The 20,353-nt window shown below is 42.2% G+C and overlaps 1 protein-coding gene across 1 annotated transcript in view; it reads left to right on the forward strand.

The window, feature by feature from the left end:
- Positions 1 to 20,353, forward strand: part of LOC126399350 (disintegrin and metalloproteinase domain-containing protein 12-like) — a 115,801-nt gene that overhangs the window by 60,952 nt on the left and 34,496 nt on the right. Inside the window, exons 5-10 of the mRNA XM_050059205.1 lie at positions 6,420 to 6,496; positions 9,260 to 9,446; positions 15,744 to 15,809; positions 16,392 to 16,463; positions 16,883 to 17,052; positions 18,703 to 18,787. Of these exons, the coding sequence (XP_049915162.1) occupies positions 6,420 to 6,496; positions 9,260 to 9,446; positions 15,744 to 15,809; positions 16,392 to 16,463; positions 16,883 to 17,052; positions 18,703 to 18,787 (657 nt within the window). The remainder of the gene's footprint in view (positions 1 to 6,419; positions 6,497 to 9,259; positions 9,447 to 15,743; positions 15,810 to 16,391; positions 16,464 to 16,882; positions 17,053 to 18,702; positions 18,788 to 20,353) is intronic.

Genomic DNA, 20,353 nt, shown 5'->3' on the forward strand with positions numbered 1-20,353 from the left:
TACAGAGACATCACTGCATTTCCAGGCATGATAGTCCTAGAAGAAGTAGCTGTTTCTACAGAGACATCACTGCATTTCCAGGCATGATAGTCCCAGGAGAAGTAGCTGGTTTTACAGAGACATCACTGCATATCCAGGCATGATAGTCCCAGAAGAAGTAGCTGGTTTTACAGAGACATCACTGCATTTCCAGGCATGATAGTCCCAGAAGAAGTAGCTGGTTTTACAGAGACATCACTGCATTTCCAGGCATGATAGTCCTAGAAGAAGTAGCTGTTTCTACAGAGACATCACTGCATTTCCAGGCATGATAGTCCTAGAAGAAGTAGCTGTTTCTACAGAGACATCACTGCATTTCCAGGCATGATAGTCCCAGGAGAAGTAGCTGGTTTTACAGAGACATCACTGCATTTCCAGGCATGATAGTCCCAGAAGAAGTAGCTGGTTTTACAGAGACATCACTGCATATCCAGGCATGATAGTCCCAGAAGAAGTAGCTGGTTTTACAGAGACATTGCTGCATTTCCAGCAGGGATATTGCAGTGAAATGTGGTCGTTTACCAAGACAATGTTTCCTGCCGGCATGGTGTGAAAACCAGAAGTTTATTATCGAGACACTGTTTTTGTGTTTCCTTTTTAGCCCCCCCAAACCGGGTATTTTAGCCAAAACATTATCTTTTTCTAACTATAACAGAGTGGTTCTTGTGCCAAAGCCTAACCACACATTAACCACGAGTGTTGCTGAGACATAAAGTTTCAACATATCTGCTACATGCATATGTAATGTATCAGTGTTTTTCAGGAATGTACAATGCCAATGTTTATTCTTGCAATTGGGTTGAATTTTAAACAAATCCTCCTTTTTTGCCTTAATATTAATTACATCAAAGGTTGGGTTTTGGTCTTCTTACAATTTCTTCTGATGTCTTTTAGTGCTTAGATGAATATTTCTCATCTTCATTCAGCTCATTTGTTTTTTTTTTCCTGAGCAACATATGTTCTGCTTTCAAAAACAATGGCTCTTTGAAAACGTCTTCCAGGGATCCATAAATATCCCTCTATGGAAGGATTTTTATTTTGAGGTTTAGTAACAGCATGATGTTCGGAAACTACATGTACAGTATACTGTAATAAATGAGTGTGATATGGCCGCACCACGTGGAACAGTTTTTATGCCTCAAAGCTTCCACCTGCTCCCCTGATTCCAGTGATTTGATCATCTGCAGTTTGGAAAGCAATTAAACGTCTAATTTTTGTTCAGATACCCAGAAAGCATAATAATAGACATGCTGTGAGGTCTGTGTACAGAACGCCTGGCCTATTTATGCTGAAATCCACAAAAGAGGAGATTATTATAATTCAATAATGGCCAACCCACACAGTAAAATGAACAATATTTTCCACTTGAGACTGCTGTGAGACCAGAGCTGGACCGTCACTGGCTGGGCTCGGCCAGTTCATCACAATCGCTGCCATTCCAAAGCATGAAGACAATGAAGGGGTTGTGGCCGGTCAGCTCAGTGTGGCCACAACTTATATAGCAAGCACATGGCATGAAAGGATGGTTAAATGGACGGATTAATTGGTGTAGGGCTGCTGCAACTGTTTTTTTTCTTTATCAAGATTAAGTCTGAAGAATATTTGAGGATAATGAAAAATGGCATCACATTTTCCCAGAGCTCAAGACGATGCCCTCATTAGGCCTGTCTTGATAATTCGGTTATTGTTCATCTTGCGATATATGGACATAATCTTGATCATTTTGCTGTATTGATATCGCCTGTTGTGTTTACATAAGAATTTCACCAACATTTTAGCCACCATGAGGCAGGAATAAACAGCAGGGTTTTCCCGACCGTTATAAGATGCTTCAAAGATGACACAGTGTAGCTTACCAGTAGCCTGCAGCTGCACTCTTGGAGTGGTCAGAATTTCCTTGCGGGAAAAATCCAGGAAGTAAACCAAATGCTGAAGAAGAGTACACTTCCAGGAAGTAAACCAAACGTTGAAGAAGAGTACACTTGCAAGATAAATGTGACACTTTCTAATGTCACAATGGAGGGACAACTACGCAGGTTGATTTTAGCGCTGCTCATCGTGGACTATATTGCTGTCATTGTTCATTTTAGTCAAACCATACAGTTTGAAAACGAGGCGCGGCTCCAACTAGAAAACAATGTTTTGATGCATTGGATGTGCTGAATGTGCATATTAAGGCAGTACAGGAGGAGGTGCACATTAATAATCCTCCAGGACTGTAACATGCTCATGTTTAACCCAAACAATGTGTCATGTGACTGCAGTTGGTTCACATCCAGGTTGGAACACGTTCTCACCACAAATGAACAGCACCAGAGTTCGTTTGTAAACGGACCGAGACCACCTCTTCAAGAAGGTCTCGGTCTGGTTGTTTTGATGCACACCTGAGTGTGACTGTTGTGTTCACACCTGCCCAAATAAACCGCTCTTAGGGGGCAAATGAACTTGAGTTCGATTGAACCGAACCAAACAGGGCAGGTGTGAAAGCACCCTCAGTCACAAGAGGCATCGCTTGGTTTTGTTTGTCAAATTTAATATGAAGTCTCAAACAGAGTAAATTTGGGCTTTTTGTATCCAATTCCAATGTGTGAATATTCTTCAGAATTGAAAGTTCATTGCTCTTTGAAAGGGTCTACTTGCATTATTATACTAGTATATTGTTATTATATCAGTGACCTAAAATGGTCTCAAAATGACAATTATATGGTTAATCACAATTACTTCTGGGTCGATATATCGTCCAACAAAAGTAGTTATTTTGACAGGCCTAGTCCTTTATATTGATATTTTTTTTTGTTTTGTTTTGTTAAACAGCCCAAAATATTCAAATTTAATTTTTATAAAACAGAGGAAAGAAGCAGGTCCTCACATTGGATTATCTTGAACCAGGTGGTGTTTCTGCCTCACGTTTGACTCTAATGACTTCCTACTGATTTTCTGTCGAGCACCTAGTTGATTAATCAACTAATTAATCCTGCACTTGATGGATGGGTGGATTAAAAATTAAATGGATGGACCAAAGGATCACTGCCAGTAACCTGTATCTACCTGCTCAGTGTGAGTGGGAACTAACGGACATCTTTCAACCTCCATCCCTCCTCTCATTCCTCTCTCATGACCACAGTCAGCTCTTCATGGGAGGGTCTTTTTTACTGGAAACGGCCAGATCTTTTGAGACTGATCCGTAGTTAATTTATTTGTCCTGCCGGCAGGGAGGAGACTGATATAGTGATCTGGGCAAGGGATCTAGAGGGTTCAGTTGTGTGTCAAAGGCAAGGTACTGCCGGGAGTGACTTTAGCGTGAGTCAGCCCTCCCTTAGTTCCCTTTTGTCTGTTTTACATCCTCTCCCTTTCTCACTAAAGTCCACAATACGATAAATTAGTGCCATGTGCTGAAACAAAAGCCATCTACTGGGAATATGATTCCCTCGCATGGGTATTAAAGAGTTAACTTAGAATAATAAATGCATATAATAAACAATGTAATGTTCACACCCGGGGTTGCCTCCCACGATAATCTGGGTATTATTTATTAATCTTTCTTATTCCAGATATGAAGGTGTAAGCACTTTTCTTTCTCATTTCTCTCTGCAGAAACCTTAGACACAAAAAGTCTATTCATATCCTTTATGTCGATGCATCATAGTCATGATCTCATCAAAGAAACATGAGGTGGTAGCATTAACTCGGCACACTAAATCCAGCCCTGCTCCTCCTCGCTACACTAAAATTTCATATTTCATGTAATGGGCTGTCCTTTCTTTGCACCTTTTTACCTTGCTATAATGGATAGTTCTCTCTCAGTACACCTCTAGGTACAGATATGGAAAGTGGCCAAATAGACGAAGGCTTTCAAGGCTTTGGGTCGACGTCTTGAATGTCCTCTGAATAAGAAATTGTTTTTTAGGCCGCATAGGTTTGGGCTCTGATAGTCAAATCCATTTTTCAACCCTGTCTCCAGAGAATTATGTTTATATTCTACTGAAGTGTTTTGGCAAATATGATTTGGATGAAATGCAAGTGCCGCATGGATTGTGTTTATTGGTAACATTTATTTCCAGTCCAATTTTCTTTTGTTAGTAGTATCTACGTTTTTGGAGACAGGGTTGCCACTTTGGATGAGGGTCCAAGTTGCACACAAAAGCACAAAACAAAATGTTCAGATGTCTATTTAGCTGAATAAAGATGTTATATGACTTAGAAAATTCACATTTTAGTTATTTAAATATTAGATTTTTGTTCTTTCTTCATTCTCAATTGATATTTTTGGCCCCCGAAGAGTGTGAAATCAACATATTATCACCGTACAAAGTCGTTTATGGCAATTGCATTTGCAAACAGCTGCCTAATACACATCCAGCAAACATGGAGCAGCATAAGCATTCCTTTGGAGTCATGTTTCTTGCAATCCAATGAATATAAGTCCATTAATCACTCTTCTTTTAGCTGTTTTGGTTTGTTGCTAAATGCTCATCTATGCTCACCAGTGAGTCACCAACTTTTTGGTTGAAAACAGCTGTTTTTTTGCAGCTGTAATGGCTGGAAATCATGAGAGCGGTTACCCTGAACCAAAAAAGCAAAGTTGTGAGACATAAAACCAAAACAAATTCAACCTGAACGAGACTAAAACACACATATTTTCTCATGGGCCATTATTATAAGCGGCCCCTATCACATTACATTCAATCTGTTGTTTCTGAACATATTAATTGGTGCAGCTTTGAATATTACATTAATCATATTAGGCTTTTGGGCAGTATCACGGTATCAGTATACCAGGGTATGTATGACAGTATGACAGTATGATTTTCAGTACCGGGTGGATAATTTGATGAGGGATTTCTCAAGGCCCAGACACACCAAGCCGCCATCCAAGAGCTAGTACCAACAAAGGCCGACTGTTGTGTCACCTCACATTGCCTGTGTGTCAGCCAAAAAGTTGCGCCTGAATACACCGCAAAGACTATAGCTAAAAAAAATACAGCTGAAAAACTCAGCTTCAATGTCTCTTTCCAAAAATCATGACCCAGTTACTCAAGATAATCCACAGACCTTGTTGTGAGCAGTTTAATGCAGGAACTATTTTCATTTTGTCTACCAAACTACACCCACCAACTGTGTCACTGGGGTGGTCTTTCACAATCAAACCCTGAAGGAAAGAAGATTTCAAGAGTTTCTTTGAGCTAGCTAACGTTACAGCTCAGCTGATAAGGGTGCCATAAATGTTTACATCTCGCACTCTCATGAGCACAGCCTCTCCTCTGTGAGTAGATGCACACTTCCTTCTGCGTGGTGATAAGGTTGGCAGGTGTAGTTCAGTAGAAAGAAAATAGTTCCTACATAAAACTGCTCACAACAAGGTCTGTGGATTATCTTGAGTAACCAGGTCATGATTCCTATTCCTGGAATACATTGCTGTTGAGTTTTTCAATTATTTTATTGGCGCTTTGAGCACCACAAGCCAAGTGCCATCTAGTTCCATTATATTTGAGAGAAGGCAGACATCTCTACGGCCGATTTCCCCAACACTCTGCAACTCACAAACAATATAGTCTGATAAAGAGCACTACAGAAAAGAGGAAAAGATTTGTGTTTTTAAATTTTTGGGGGAACTATCCCTTAAGGGATTCAACAATTGGATCCAGATTTGAGAAAATGATGGGAAAACATTATTGACATTAACTTGGTTTTATTACAGAGTCACTGTGAAGAAGTTCTGTGATGCAAGATTAAGCAAGGATCCCCTTTATAACCAGAAACTCATTCACATATTGAAAATGCAAAATCAGCAGCCTCTCAAGTTTAGCCACCTAGACGGAGGTTGGACATTGAAATTTACTGCCTGTACTCTATATTTAGAGGCAGGCAAAGAGGGGGAAAACTCACATTTCCTTGTTTTCCAGAGCAGGGTGGCAGAAGGAGCCGTTGGTCAGACCTCACCTGAGCAAGGCCGTCTAACTGTAGCAGAGGGGCTGTTTTCACTCTAAACCAGACGCTTCCTCCACGCCCTCTCCCTGCCAGGCCTGGTTCAATAAACATAGGCTTAATTCACTTTCTTTACTCCCTGCTGCAGCTTGACAGGTGGTCCGTGAAAGCGGGTACCTGGGAACGCAGCAGCACGCAAAGATTGTGCTGGGAAATGGGAAACTCCGCACAGATTTCAGCCATCATCAGCCTGTGGTGATGAGTGTGAATGGCTGCTGCTAACTCTGCAAAAGGCTATTTCCCCAGAGTTAATTTGCTCATATTTCACAGTGATCCGCTGGGACGGCTGTTGCTGAACTGTGCTTAAACCTAAAGACATGTTTAGTGTCACACCGGTCCCATTCCTCCCGTCTTGAATTTCAAATACTGATGTCTTTTTGTCCGTGTTCCCTCAGGCAAACTGCTACTACCACGGTGAGGTGGAGGGCCATGTCAACTCGGATGTCAGCCTCAGTACCTGTGCTGGTATTAAGTAAGTGTGTCAGACACTTTTTTTCACTTTACAAAGCAAATACTTGCCATAGCTGCACCATGTACAGAGTTTTTCCTGTATAAGAAGTAGTGTTGTACGCAAGAACACCTAAAGGGAGACCAAGGTATGACCAAGACCACAATATATTGGGACCAAGACGAGAGCAAGTCTCACACTGCACGGCACACTTACTATATAATGTAGAATATGTATCATAGGCACTTCTGAAATTGATTGAAAAGATCCACATTCCTCTGAAAACGCCCACAGGAAAAAAAAGATTCCTCTTCAGTCACCTTTTTAAATGCCATTTATAATGTATGTGTGTATGTAGAAGTATACTACGAGAAATGTCTTGATAGAATAATCATTCCTTTGTTTTTAATGAGCAACTTAATGCAAACACTAAAGGTCCTTTCCCACTGCACAAAAAAACACCAACACTCACTAACTTCTTGCTTTTGTATTTAATGGAAAATGTTTTTATCGGCTCTGGGGCCAATCGGCCTCCATCGGCAGTGATGGAAATACAACACTCCGTCTTCAACAGGCAGGTTGAACTTTTAATAAAAAGTGAGCTTTAATGCAGCTCATGAGAACATCCAAGAACAGGCAGGTAACTAAAAGTTCAAAAGAAAGAAGCCTAACTAAAACCAACCGGGATAATACAATGAACTCAGAGAAGAAATCCAAACAAAGGAAAGGAAACAGAGCAGGGAACGACACCAAGAACACAGGGGATGAACACAGACAAACTGACAAGGAACAAAGTGAAACACACAGGTATATACACACAGAAAACTAATCACAAGAACAAGACACAACTGGAGGAGGAGGACACGGGCAAAAGGAGGAAAATGGTGACTGACCTACAACAAAGGTGTGGAGGGGAACACTAGGGTGGAGCAAACAAGACTAATATAGAACAGGTGTGAAGGGAAGACTCGGGGAACAGGGAAGGATAACGAGACAGGAAGTAAAACCAGACATGACACATGAGAAGAGAATCTACAAAATAAAACAGGAAACAGATTAAACACAAATTAATAACATGAAACAAGAAACACACACAAGAAACCCCAAAACAAAATCCACAAGATAACAAAACATAAACTAAAACCCAGGATCAATACTGTCTGTCTCCACCCAAGCAGCACTCGAATATCAGCTCAAATTTAGACGGCACCAAGTTTGAAAGAGAGGGACTAAATGAAAAGATATATAGAAGAAGTAACTGCCGTGACATTGTTACCACCATGCTGCTTTACTGTTTACTTAGCTGTTTTTCAGCCGGGATGTGACATTGAATGTGACACACAAAATGGCATACTTGTCTACTGCAGAACTGTGCACATGGCTCTAGTCCTCTAGCAATGGAATGAAGTCTATCGGCAATTTTAAGCAGGTGTTCCCGCGTTTAAAAACCTGCATACACTCGCTAATTTCGGTTAAAAAAAAAAGGTCTCTACTCAATACTCCTTTTTTGGACAGGCAGTATAGTGATATCTGTGTATTTGTGGCCTTGACTGCTCTTGAAATAAGATCTTGAGTCCTCTTTGTCTGAGACCGAGACAAGACTGAGTAAAAGTGTGGTTGAGTCCGAGAAGTGTCTGAAACCTTCAAAAAGTAGTCTTAAGACTTGTCCCGAGACCAAGACAAATGTCGACTTCTCCAACACTGATAAGATGTGATTATTACTGACATCTTGGGTGTTCACTATCGGCTTACCACCGAATAAAATGGTGTAGGTAATGTGGCTAAGCTGTTGGCTTGTTTACAACCTGATTGATTATTTTGGTGAGCACAATGTCATCAAAACCATTAAAGTGGTCATTAAAATTATGAAGATCAGACCCAGGATGTAATAAAGAGGAGTTATCCTTTCAGTCTGACTTGAAGCCAAGTCATGAGTTTCAAGTGTACTACTCCGAGGAAAGGCACGTAGTGAATTTTGCTACATTAATACATTGAGATGACATCCTGTATATACTGTTGAAAAGCAGTAAACTTGACGTATTGTAGGGTTTTAGACAAGTGAGGAATTTCAGTGTTGGAAACACTGTTTGCAGATGTCAAACGGGAATGATTGCAGTAATATCATTGGACACCATCAGGAATGTTTTTACAAACCAGCCAAACGTTTACGCCCTCTGCAGAGTGATTGGCCTGATTGTGAAGTCCCTACTGTTGCCCTTAGTTGTAATTCTTATTTATTTATTTATTTATTTATTCATTTCAGTTTTTCTGCAACCTCTCTGCACAATGACAGATGCACAGAACTTTTTCAACAGAGAGCTAAACATTGCCTGGCTCACCTAAGACAAATGGTTCTTGGTTTGGGTTGGCAGTGCTTAGGTTTTGTGCTCGGGGGGGTTGAGTATGAGTTCATGTGGTTGTGAATATTGTGCAAGGTTTGTGAGAATCTCTCAGTTTATCCAGACTCGCTGCATGAAGATGTCACTTTAAATCACAGAGGCCACTGTTCAAACATGAGAAAAGTTAGGAAAGAGGGAACAATGGAAAAACTTAGAGATACTTCTCCTCGGTGCACTCATCACAACAGTGTATCATCTTTTCTGGTAATCTTAGAAAGTCACACAAAAGTCAGGATCTTTTTTATTTGAGCCAAATCAATATTAACATTCTCGTTTCTTTATGCATATCTGATGTGTTTCAGTGCAGTTCCAGTATTTGAATTCTGGAAAAATGAATAGAATATGACGAGGCACCTTGTCTAACCTCTGAGAAATATTCTCCCCACAGGGGCTTCATAACTCTTGAAGGCAAATCCTATGTACTGGAACCATCTGCTGATCACTCCGATGGGACTCACTGGATCTACACAGCTGAACACCTCAATTTTGCTCCTGGCACCTGTGGCCATGATTTCAACATATCCTATCCCATTGAACATGCAGACGACAGTCCATTCAGGGCTTTCAGCACAAGGGTAAGGCTCATTTAACTGTCTGCATTTTATCTCCAGCTACAAGTAAACTGTCTGGGAGATCTGAAAGAAAGTATCTGTCTTAAAGATTTCTTACTCCTTTTCTGTCTTTCTTTTTTAAAATATTTCAGTCAGGACCACTTTAGTCAAAGAAAACTTTATTTCCATTTGCAGTATTATATTTGGCGGTATGGCTCTGTTCTAGGGCCTGTCTGCCTTTCCTCGGGCCTACGCTACGTGAAAAGTCTTAAGGCAGAGAGAGCACACCTCTCTGCCCTTCCACGTGCATACGAGGAAAGCCTTAAGGCAGAGAGAGCAAACTGCCCTGCCCTTCCATGCGCCTACATGGAAAGCCTAAGGCAGGGAGAGCAGAGCAAAGACCCCCAGGGAACAGTACAGAGCATCATCAATGACAAACAGAAATGACATCAATAAGTCAGACACAACATGAAAAGGAGGAGCTGGGGTGGAGGCGGGTTGCAAAGCGGCTTGCAGAGGAAGCAGCAACAGTAGACAGGCCAGAGCAGTTTAAATAGGGTGTCCTGAATGAGATTCTCCAATTGGTTGCATAGAAAGGAATTATGTGATCAGTCAGTTGATTGGCTGTGTGAGATCAGCTGATGTAGCTGGAATGTGTGCTTGACATCGTGTCCTGCCTGAACTAACGCTGTGCTAATTTTTTGGGGTGTTTATGCTTTCATTACTAAGTTGAGAGTAGAGAGATGGTAGAAAACGAGTGGTGGGAGAGATGGGGAATGACATGCAACAAAGTTTGTGGGGTGGACTTGAACTAGGAAAGTTGCAGCTCATGGTCGGCACCTCACTCTGCACATTTGCGTGTCTGCGAGGGTCCGCTTTGGTTCTTGTGATGTATTTCGTAATGCCACCATCTGTCCATGTCCATGAGGAACCATTCAGACCCTTATGTTGATCCCTGCACAGGCCAGCATTTGCAACCATGTGGACTGTGCGCATAGCAAATGCGCTGACTGTGTATGCTTCAGTTACAGAATACGATCTTTTGTTCAACACTCCAGTCCAGTTATTGGTTTATGCACCTCTAGCTGGTTTGCTGCGAAGAATAAGACAACAAAAATGGATGCATGTCTTGTATGTATGTGCTTGTACTTGCATATACTGCATTTTAAAGCCTCTTCGAGGTCAGTGCTTTTAACGATCCCATGAAACAGCTGGCAGAGAGTGCTATTTGATTCCATATATTTATGTATTCCTGTAAAAACAGGAAACTATGGAGGTACTTGTCATGGATATTGATTGCCCCCCCCAGCCAAATTTCTGATTGACTGTAGCTGCTAGCTCAGCATGGAGAAATGCCCTGAGGACAGCCTGCTCTGTTGTTGGGCTCTTCTCGTCGCCATCATCGCCTATGCCTGTGGATTTTACCGACAAATCAGATCAAGGTGAAATGAAGGAAGAACACAGCTGCAGTCAAGTATTTTTTGGAGTGAGGCAATACATGTTTGAGCTGAGATCCAAAGCAGAAAGCATTTAACTGGACGCATAATTCAAAATCTACATTTTTTAAATCGCTTTTCAGGAAATGACAAACTCTAAAATACCATTAGGAATACCCACAAAACAACTTTTTTGTCATTGTGTGGCCACATACTGCCATATAGGTGATGATCAGTACAAGGGGAACATTAAAGCACCTCGCCTTGCTCAGCATGTGAGTGCTGAAGAACCAGTTTTTTAGACTCCAGAGCACCTCAAGCTTCCCCAGACTTCCCGCATTTAAAACAAATTGAGCCTTTTGAGTCTGCTTTTCTTTGTGTTTGCCATTTAAATGTTTGAGTTGGTGTTTTAATCACACTGCCTTGAAAGGCTGCACAGACAGAAAATATGGTATTAGTCAGCCGGCAGGAAAAACGATGCTTCTTGTTGTAACCTGTCTTTGGATTCTGACTGCGCAGAATATAAAAGATTGCTCACCTTAAACCCTCTTTGAAAAGATCATTTGCAATGTAGATATTGGTAAGTGGCCTGTTATATATTTCAGAAGCTACTACTTGTTGAATTATTCACTCAGTCCTTCCATCTGATCTGACGGTGTCCATTAGTGATCTGGAGTGTATGAAGAGCCGGGGTTGATAAACGCCTGTGGAAAGTACATTGGCTGTTCATTTGCTCTGAAAGCAAGATCAGAGTGCAGGCTTGTACATCATGCCTTCAGCAGGATCCGTCCATCCAGAATTAAACAGATTGCTTTTTAGAAACCTCAACCCTATTCCCCACCCTACACTCAGCATCCTTACTACCCCACTGAGCAGCAGGATAAATCATAAGGGCCATGGTCACAAGGAGTCTCTATCTTCAGAGTGAACAGGGCTTTAAAGATGATAAGCGCTGATAAGTGGAAAACACAGACTCCAGTGATCTCTATCTGACTGGTGAAGGATGGCAGGAGTGGACGAACATGGCTGATTTATCAGGTCAATACAAAGAGACACAGAGATAGGTGCTGTTAAAGATGAAACAGATGTTCAAGGACCCACAAGAAGGGTAAGCACACATACCATAATTGTGATGCAGCATAAACATGGGGATGTTTTCCATTTTCTTAAAACTAATTTGTATTGTAGCAAGTTTTGAGATGTCTGGTCCATCTGTTCCCAGGTTTTTCACCCACTCAGCCGTTAGCAGAAAGCAGTGATGTAGGTTAGAGCAGCGAGTGCTTATAAAAATATTAACGAAAAGGGTTAATTTGGATTTTATGAAGTGGGGTTGTATGAGGTACTTATCCATAGTAAGTGTAACGTTTTCACTGCTTTACCTTGCCATTACACAGCCCTTTTCAACGGGAACTGATGCTGTTATATTGCTCTCTTCAAAGCCACTAGACTCCTCTGACAAAACAGTAATTTAACCTCGGGGAAGAACCCAATTGCTGCATTGATTGGTAAGATTGTTTGTGTTTTTGTGAAATCTGAAATAATGTGGCGTCCACATCAGTTCAATCAGAAGAGACTCATTCAGAGTTAAAGAATATTTACATGTGTACAAAACGTGATTGGCCGAGGGAGATAATGGCACGATTTGTTTAACTAGAACAAGAGTGAACGCCTTAAATCAGCCGATTGGAAGAAACATAAAGAAAGAAAGTCTTCCTGACTGAGTTCCTGCTAAGCTTCATTACATTGCTTAGCTCCCTGGTTTGAGAGTTAGAGGAATATAGCTGATTTAGAGGATCACAGTTGTTAAAGAAGTCTTGGCTCAGTTACAGAGAGGCACATTGGGTGGGTTTGCATGCAGCAACATCATCATGCAGAAACACGTCGCGTGGGAAAACATTTGTAGAAGGGCCCGGAAAATGACACAGAAACATGTGCACTTCGACCAAAATTTGAACACCATTGGGAAGCTGAAGAATGATGTAAAAACCTCAAAAAAACACAAACCCTTTAATCATTTCATTAAGGTTATATTGAGATTAAGTGTGTTTTCGGGAAGCAGGCCAAACATATGGCTGTGCTGTGCCCTTTCACATTGTTAGTTTTTATTTATGCTGTTTTTCTGGTGTTTTACTCAAGTTTTTGATTCCTGTTGATGATTATAGTACTGGCTCCAATGGCAAGCATTGTCTTCAGTGTTAAGAGGGCGGCAGAGATTTAGCGCCAGTGAAGAAATCCTGACAGCAGCACAGTGCAGAAGTTTCACAAGGGGAGAATAAGATAACAACAGAGGGCTCATATTGATAATTTATACCGGTGTGAAAAATATGGTTGAAGTCTTTTTTTCATGAGAGATTTTTGCACTGTGCTTTAATATGTTTTATCTGATCACAATGTCCTATTTCATTTCACGTACTACGTCCCGACCGCTCCTATATTACAGCAGGAGATGCCAGAGTTAGAAGGGAAAACATCTCTAAGTGAAAACAGATGAGGTTTATAAGGGAGGTGGTCAAACGCAGTAATCCCACAGGTGATTAAAAACATGAAAACAGATAATATAGGAAAAGATAATTCCAAAAAATGTCATTTGCAACCACAGGGGAGGTCTTCTTGAGATGTACACGGAAAAGTGAGAATATAAAGTTTAGTTTGCTGCACTGGGTGGCATACAATCAAGCTCACCTCAGCCTGTTACACGAGGGCGCCGAGGTGTACTGCTGCTGCTTTGATAAGCTACGATGTGCCCTGCTTGAGGGTCTAAAGATAAAGAGGCGTGTTGGCAGAGTGCCCCTGGATGATGAGAGTCAGATGGGGTGGAGAAGGGGAGAGAGATATGATGGCTAGCTGACAGGAACTGCACGTCAACAACACGAGTTCCTGCAAATCGGTGTTACTGTCCAAGATTTCAAACCTGAACACAGCATGTGATGGCATTTTCAAAGTGTCTTGTCTTCCATGGCTGAAACAGACTCATTTCTGTAGTGTACTGTAATACATATGGATTTAAAGAACAAATGGATTCCAGCCCAAGCTGTGGATGGTGAAGAGAATCTAATCACCAAGCTCAATTATACAGTTTTGATCTTCATCCCCACCTGAGCCAGCTCCATTTGCTTAATGAAGACTGTGCTTGAAAGCTCTCAGGCTGGTAAGCTGGCCTTTGTTCTTAAATTCTCTTCGCCATATAAATTTTAAAAGAAGACTGGCCTCTCTCTTCACCTTAATTCTCTAATATCGCAGCAGAAGTGGTGCGTAAAACAAGAACTGAGGGACGAAGTGGGAGAATGTTTTGTTCTTTTATGCCATTTATATGAAGGTGAAGCTTTCAAATGTTTAGCAGGCTGTTGAAAAGTATTTGAAGATGTGTTAATAGTCGATTTCTTTTATGCACATCTACTGAATTGGAATACGGATACCAATGTTTTCCATTTTCCTGTGGCAGTTTCATGACCAAAAGAGAAAAAAAAGCAGGTATCTATACCTGTTATTCATCAGATTATATTCAAGAACAGGGCTGCTCATCACTGAGTAGATTGACTACAGTGTTCATGTGTGTGTCTCCTCTCCAGTGGCCTCACAGAGACTTGTAATCACCATAGGGTGCATTTAGAGCACCCTTGCCCATCCTGGCTTATCTATGGAGGAGGCAGATAAGAGCAGAGAGGATCCAGGCAGCCAGGCCAGCACGGATAAAGAGGCTCAGGTTGAAAGTGGGCCATAGTGTGGAGGCAGAACACTTCGCCAGCAGGATAGTATAGGATCTTTGTGTGTATGTGTGTGTTAGTGGAAAGACTAAGCTTGTGCAGGTGAGACAGACCCAAGCTCATTGTGCGGTGAAAGTGAGTTGCTGCCCACACACAGCACGAGAGCAGCATCTGCTCTGTGGCCAGGGGTTGTATTTGTGTAGGTTTGGAAGAGCCCCAAAACAGTGTCATCTCCATACTATCTCTTCTACTTTTTCCCCTATACATTTCTCATTTGTTCCTAATTTTTGAATAGTTTTTTCAGTATTTATTTACTTTTTCAATCATTTTGAACACATACAGACAGACAGCCATTCAGACCTACAGGCCACCAACTAACCTGCATGTCTTTGGATTGTGGGAGGAAGCCAGAGTACCCAGAGAAAACCCACACTGACACGGGGAGAGTGTTTAGCTCAAAGTACAGCCTCCTAGCATTATTAATATTATTGTATTTGACATGTGATACACATTTTCTAGGTTTCTAAGTCCGTGACAATCTTTGACCGCACCAAAAGAGATAAATATAAAACAAATCAGATATGAAAATAACTTTGAGTGTGCTCCTGCTTGCTTCTACTTGGACATATGCTCACTGGCCCATACTCCACTGTCTGTGTGTGCTGGTAGAGTCACTGTGAAGTTGTCACATAAATCAATGCTAAGCGTTTCTCATGCTCTTTGAATTTTGGAAAGAAAAGCAGGGGTAGTAGTGTTTTATACAGTGCACCACCAACGGCGCAGGCAGCATTGTCCAAAAATAGTGATTTATTAGTTAATAAGCCGGTTCCTGTAGGAGTGTGGTCGGTATACGTGTGACCTTAGCAGCTCTTATCAGGTCAAACGCGAAGTGTAGCTGATTGCTTTGTGCTGATTCTCCTTCCTGCACCCTTTTAGAGAGTAGTTCAGGTGAAAAGCCATATTGAGTGGCCACCTGCTAAATTTAGGCTGCCCTCTCCAGAAAGCTGCGGTTAAGTGTGTCCTCCTAATGTCCTTCTCCTTTTTCTTCTTCTCTCCCTACCTCTTCTCTCTTATATCTCATCATCTCTATCACTTTGTCATCACCACCCTCTGTTCCCTCTCCCATTTACCGCTCTCTCTCCCCTCGTCACCACCTATTCCCTTTCACTCACCCCTCGCAGCATAAGCGCCACGCTCAGTCTACGACCAAGTACGTGGAGCTGATCATCGTGGCTGACAACAGAGAGGTAAGCAGATGTCGCACCGTCTCGACCTATTCACCTTTTGCTGCTGAATCCCACAGGAAAGAGGCTCAGAGGTCGCATGCCGAGCTGCCCCTCCATCCTCTTGAGACACAGATAAGATGGCTCCAACACTCCCTCGTTGTCGCCTCTGATGTGACTTGCTCATCTGTTTCACTGTCTGGCCACAGCTGCAATACCACTTGACTCACAAATTAGGCTGCTCCATTATGTGCGCTCGCAAATCTCAGACTTAAGATCTTAAAGAGGGCAAAGAGAAGAAAGTGTGTATTGCTGACATGAGACACACAGGTCAATGTCACATGCGTTAGAGTGAATAAATGCTGGATATATAAGACAAGGTGGTTGAGGTTATCTCTTTAGCCGAAGCTCCACTGAGGAGCTCTTTGATGATAGCAACTGCAGCGGGAGCGCCAGTGGAATTAACATGACACCCTGCGAAAACATTTCTGGAGCTGACGCAGTGTTGATATATCCCCAAATAACGTCTTTGATGATGATAAACATTCAAGAGGGCGGATCACCTCTTTTTCTCCTTGCTTTATTCTGCCTGCTTGTGTTGTTCAGTTTCAGAAGCAAGGCAAGGACATGGAGAAGGTCAAGCAGCGGCTGGCTGAGATCGCCAATTACGTGGACAAGGTAACAATCAAATCAACAGAGAGGATGTGGTTCAGGCAGTGTGATTTATTAGAGGTCACATCAAGCCTGCTGAGAATTAGCTGACCTGCGAGCAGAGGCTGATTGGATTATGAATGAATGATCAATTCCATAACTCGGCTGAGAAGTGTTGTGAAGAGGCCGCTTTAATAAAACGTGCCGTGGGTGGCGGTTTAATAAAACAGGAGCGAAACATGATTTATTCATGTGGAAAGTCATACATTGATTAATGTTTAGGGATTTGTTCGGAGCCCTTCGTCATTTTTAAGTGACAATTGTATAGCGCTGGTGTTTTAATAAGTAATGTAAAGTGAAGTGAGTAAAAGAAATGTTAGGGGAGATGGCTCGTAAGCCCTTGACCCGAAAACACATCTCTGTCCCGATCTTTCCTCAATCTTCAGTTCTACAGGGCTCTGAATATCCGTGTGGCCCTGGTGGGCCTGGAGGTGTGGAGTGATGTAGACAAGTGCCCCATCACCCAGGACCCCTTCACCACCTTGCATGAGTTCCTAGACTGGAGGAAGGTGAAGCTGCTGCCTCAGAAGCCTCATGACAACGCTCAGCTTATCAGGTAGATCTGCTATTACATTGTACACATAATAACTGTTTTGAATGTCAGGATTTTATTCCATAATTACTGAGAGCACAAAATAAGAGAACAGTAAATAGTAGCTTTCGATTAGACTTTGAGTTTTATTTACTTTGAGCAAAACTGAATGTGATGTTTTGCAGTATGAGTTGTTGTTGTTCTTTTGACCCACCCTCAAAGGCACTCTGCAGTGTGGATTTTTTATTACCAACAGACACAGTTTTGTGTCACCAAAACAAATCTGACTTCTTACCTCATAAAACATTTGCAAAACCCTGTCTGTATCAGTCTGTGCCTTGAAAGCCTTATGAGATGCTGATAAACTGCCAAAAAATATACACATCTTTCTCAAATTTTGTTTTTTATTGTGGTTAAAATCACAAAGTTTGTAAAGTTTATAATGCAGTACAGATGTAGACAGAAAAAAGATAGATCAGATAATTGGATTTACTTCTACAGAAAGGCTAAACCCATTCATGTACAGATGCTAGTGGAACAGAGTTTAACAAGAAGATGGGGCAGGAGTTTTCATCTGTCCGTAATCTCTATGAACAGATATCTGCATAGAAGTTCAGAAACTGTAGACGACAGGACAAGATCTTGGTATCAGAAGTGTTCTGGTTTCCATTTGTAGTCCATTTATTACTAAGCAATCACATTTGAGTGGGCTTTGGTTTGCCACAAGTACGTGTGGAGAGTAAAGAGGCGAAACGCACTGGCAGAAATACAGTCTTGGAACCCATAGGCTATTGTCTTAAGACAATTCATCTTTTGATATGTTTAAAAAATGTATCTGCATTCATAGGCAGATACAGTATCTGTTTATAGAAATTACCTAGAGGCTAAATTGTCAGCCGACCAATAGCTGATGGGCAGAAGAGAAAGCCTTGGCCCAGATATCCCTTATCCAGATATGTGCTGGCTTTACAGCAACACGGCAGCACAGGGTTGCAGTGGTTAGCACTGTTGCCTCACAGTAAGAGGGTTCCTGGTTTGAACCCGGTGCGAGGGAGCCCATCTGTGCAGAGTTTGCAAGTTCTGCCTGTGTCAGCGTGGGTTTTCTCTGGGTACTCCAGCTTCCTCCCACAGTCCAAAGACATGCAGGTTAATTGGTGACTCTAAATTGTCCGTAGGTGTGAATGTGAGCGTGAATGGTTGTCTGTCTCTATGTGTCAGCCCTGTGATCGTCTGGTGTACCCTGCCTCTCACTCAATGTCAGCTGGGATAGGCTCCTGCCCCCCCGCGACCCCTAACAGGATAAGCGGTTACAAAAAAATAATGAATGAATATACCGCAACAGCTGAAATATTGGCCATTGCCACCCGAAGATAAAGCTAAATTGTTGTCAGGCTAATAGCCGATGGGTTTCCAGTCAGTTCACCACTATGCTAGCATGTTAAACTAAGCTTAGTTTAGCTGAGACCACATCAAGTGATTTGATGTGCAGGTCTAGTCAGTTATCAATTAAGTGTTTCCAGCCTTTGTTGGAAAGTCTTAAAAAACTTTGCAGAAGCTTTGAAATGCTAAACTTACACTAGCATCCACTATCTGCGTTGCAACTTTTTGCCGATATCATTCAACGATATCAACATTGCTCTACAGCACCACTGACCTCTGTTTTCTCCCCCTTAGTGGGGTCTACTTCCAGGGCACCACCATTGGTATGGCACCCATCATGAGCATGTGCACAGCAGAGCAGTCGGGAGGAATCGTCATGGTGCGTAAATGTGCTGCAGGATGTATGCATGTTGAAATGCCTTTAATCCATCCCAAAGCAAAAACAGTACAAAAAAAATATTTGATGTGTCTGTGACTTCCAGAAAGGAGACCAGACTTATTTTATCATTTCCCTCCACCTCCCTCCTGTCTGACATAATACTCTCATATTTCTCCCCTAAGTCTCTTGTGTAAGGGTTGAGCTAAGGATTCCGGAGTTGATATTAACTTCTATTAACTTTAGGGCGCATACATCATTGAGTCTTTTTCCAGGAAGGCCAAGTTGGTATGCATAGTACCCTCCACTTAGTGCTGATAAATCAGAGTGTGTATCGATTACACAAGTGGAAACCTGCGCTTCTTAATGAGGTGCAACAAATGAGTGAATTCAAGGGTACCGCAGATCCCCGCCAGAATGAAAACGTAGGGGCACGTTGTAAATGATCACCCATTACAGAACTGCAACCCTAGACTATGTGCTCAAGTCATGTTGTATTAGCACAAGTCATGCTATTATTTTATGCTCTATGTCCCTGAGTGGCTGTTTGTCTTGTGGTCTGGCTGGCTGGCGGTGAGGTTTACAGCTAGTCCCCAGATGGTTCCTCACTCTTGTCCTCCCAGATGGTAAAGTGGGGACTTGTGGGGTCATTATGGAAGAAGTCTACATACACGCATGCATCAGGTCAGAGACATAAAGGATTAGTCTCCAACCGCAGACTCTTCTGCTGGGCAAATCACGACTCTGTTGTCTCAGTTGTCTCCCTTCGTTTACAAAGTACCTTTGAACTCATTAGCCAACTAACCCAATGGGTCTCATTGTTATTTTTCTAGGCTGTTAAATCTTAAACCATCTGGAATATCCATTTACCAGCCCTGAACGTTACATTAATTTCATTGGTGTGGCGAAACACAACACAGACAGCAGCATGTAGTGCCCGTCTGAGCACTTCACCTTCACCTAACCAGTCAGTGAAGGTGTCTCGGTTGTTCCAGGAAAAAGTATCAGAAGGTTTCCGTTGCATGAGTCCAGGCTGCGCAGTTGGATCGCGGCGAGTGCTGACAACTGATGACCGTTCCTTTCAAAAGCCCCCAGCAGAGCAGTTCATCAGTCTGAGCTCGACTTGCACAGTGCTACTGAATAATGCACAGTGACGGAAGACTCCAGAGGCAAGGTGCTCTGACGCACAGCTCTGCATCCATGAGGAGCTGATAGCTGCTGCCGCTACATTATTTATCCGCCGTTTTCATGTGTTCATGTTTTACACACCTTGCAGGAAACATCAGCCAACAAAGCTTTCGCTCTGTGTCACTGTAGCTTCATCCTCACAGTGCATCCCCCAGCACTGTCTGTGTTTTTTTTTTTCTGTCTGCTGGCTGTGTGATTTTCAAGCTGTCCTTTGAGAGTTTTTCCTCTGTCATCCAACCTATTTGCTAGTTTTGCTCGGAGGAGGGTCCACGTCTTTATTTGCGAGGATGAAGCAGCACATCTGGCTCTGTCAAAGTTTGCCGAGCAAGCTGAAGGTGACAGCCCGCAGTCTGCCGATTCATTTCTCATTTCAGTGCCACA

This window comes from Epinephelus moara, chromosome 13 (assembly GCF_006386435.1).
Source record: "Epinephelus moara isolate mb chromosome 13, YSFRI_EMoa_1.0, whole genome shotgun sequence".
NCBI lineage: Eukaryota > Metazoa > Chordata > Actinopteri > Perciformes > Serranidae > Epinephelus > Epinephelus moara.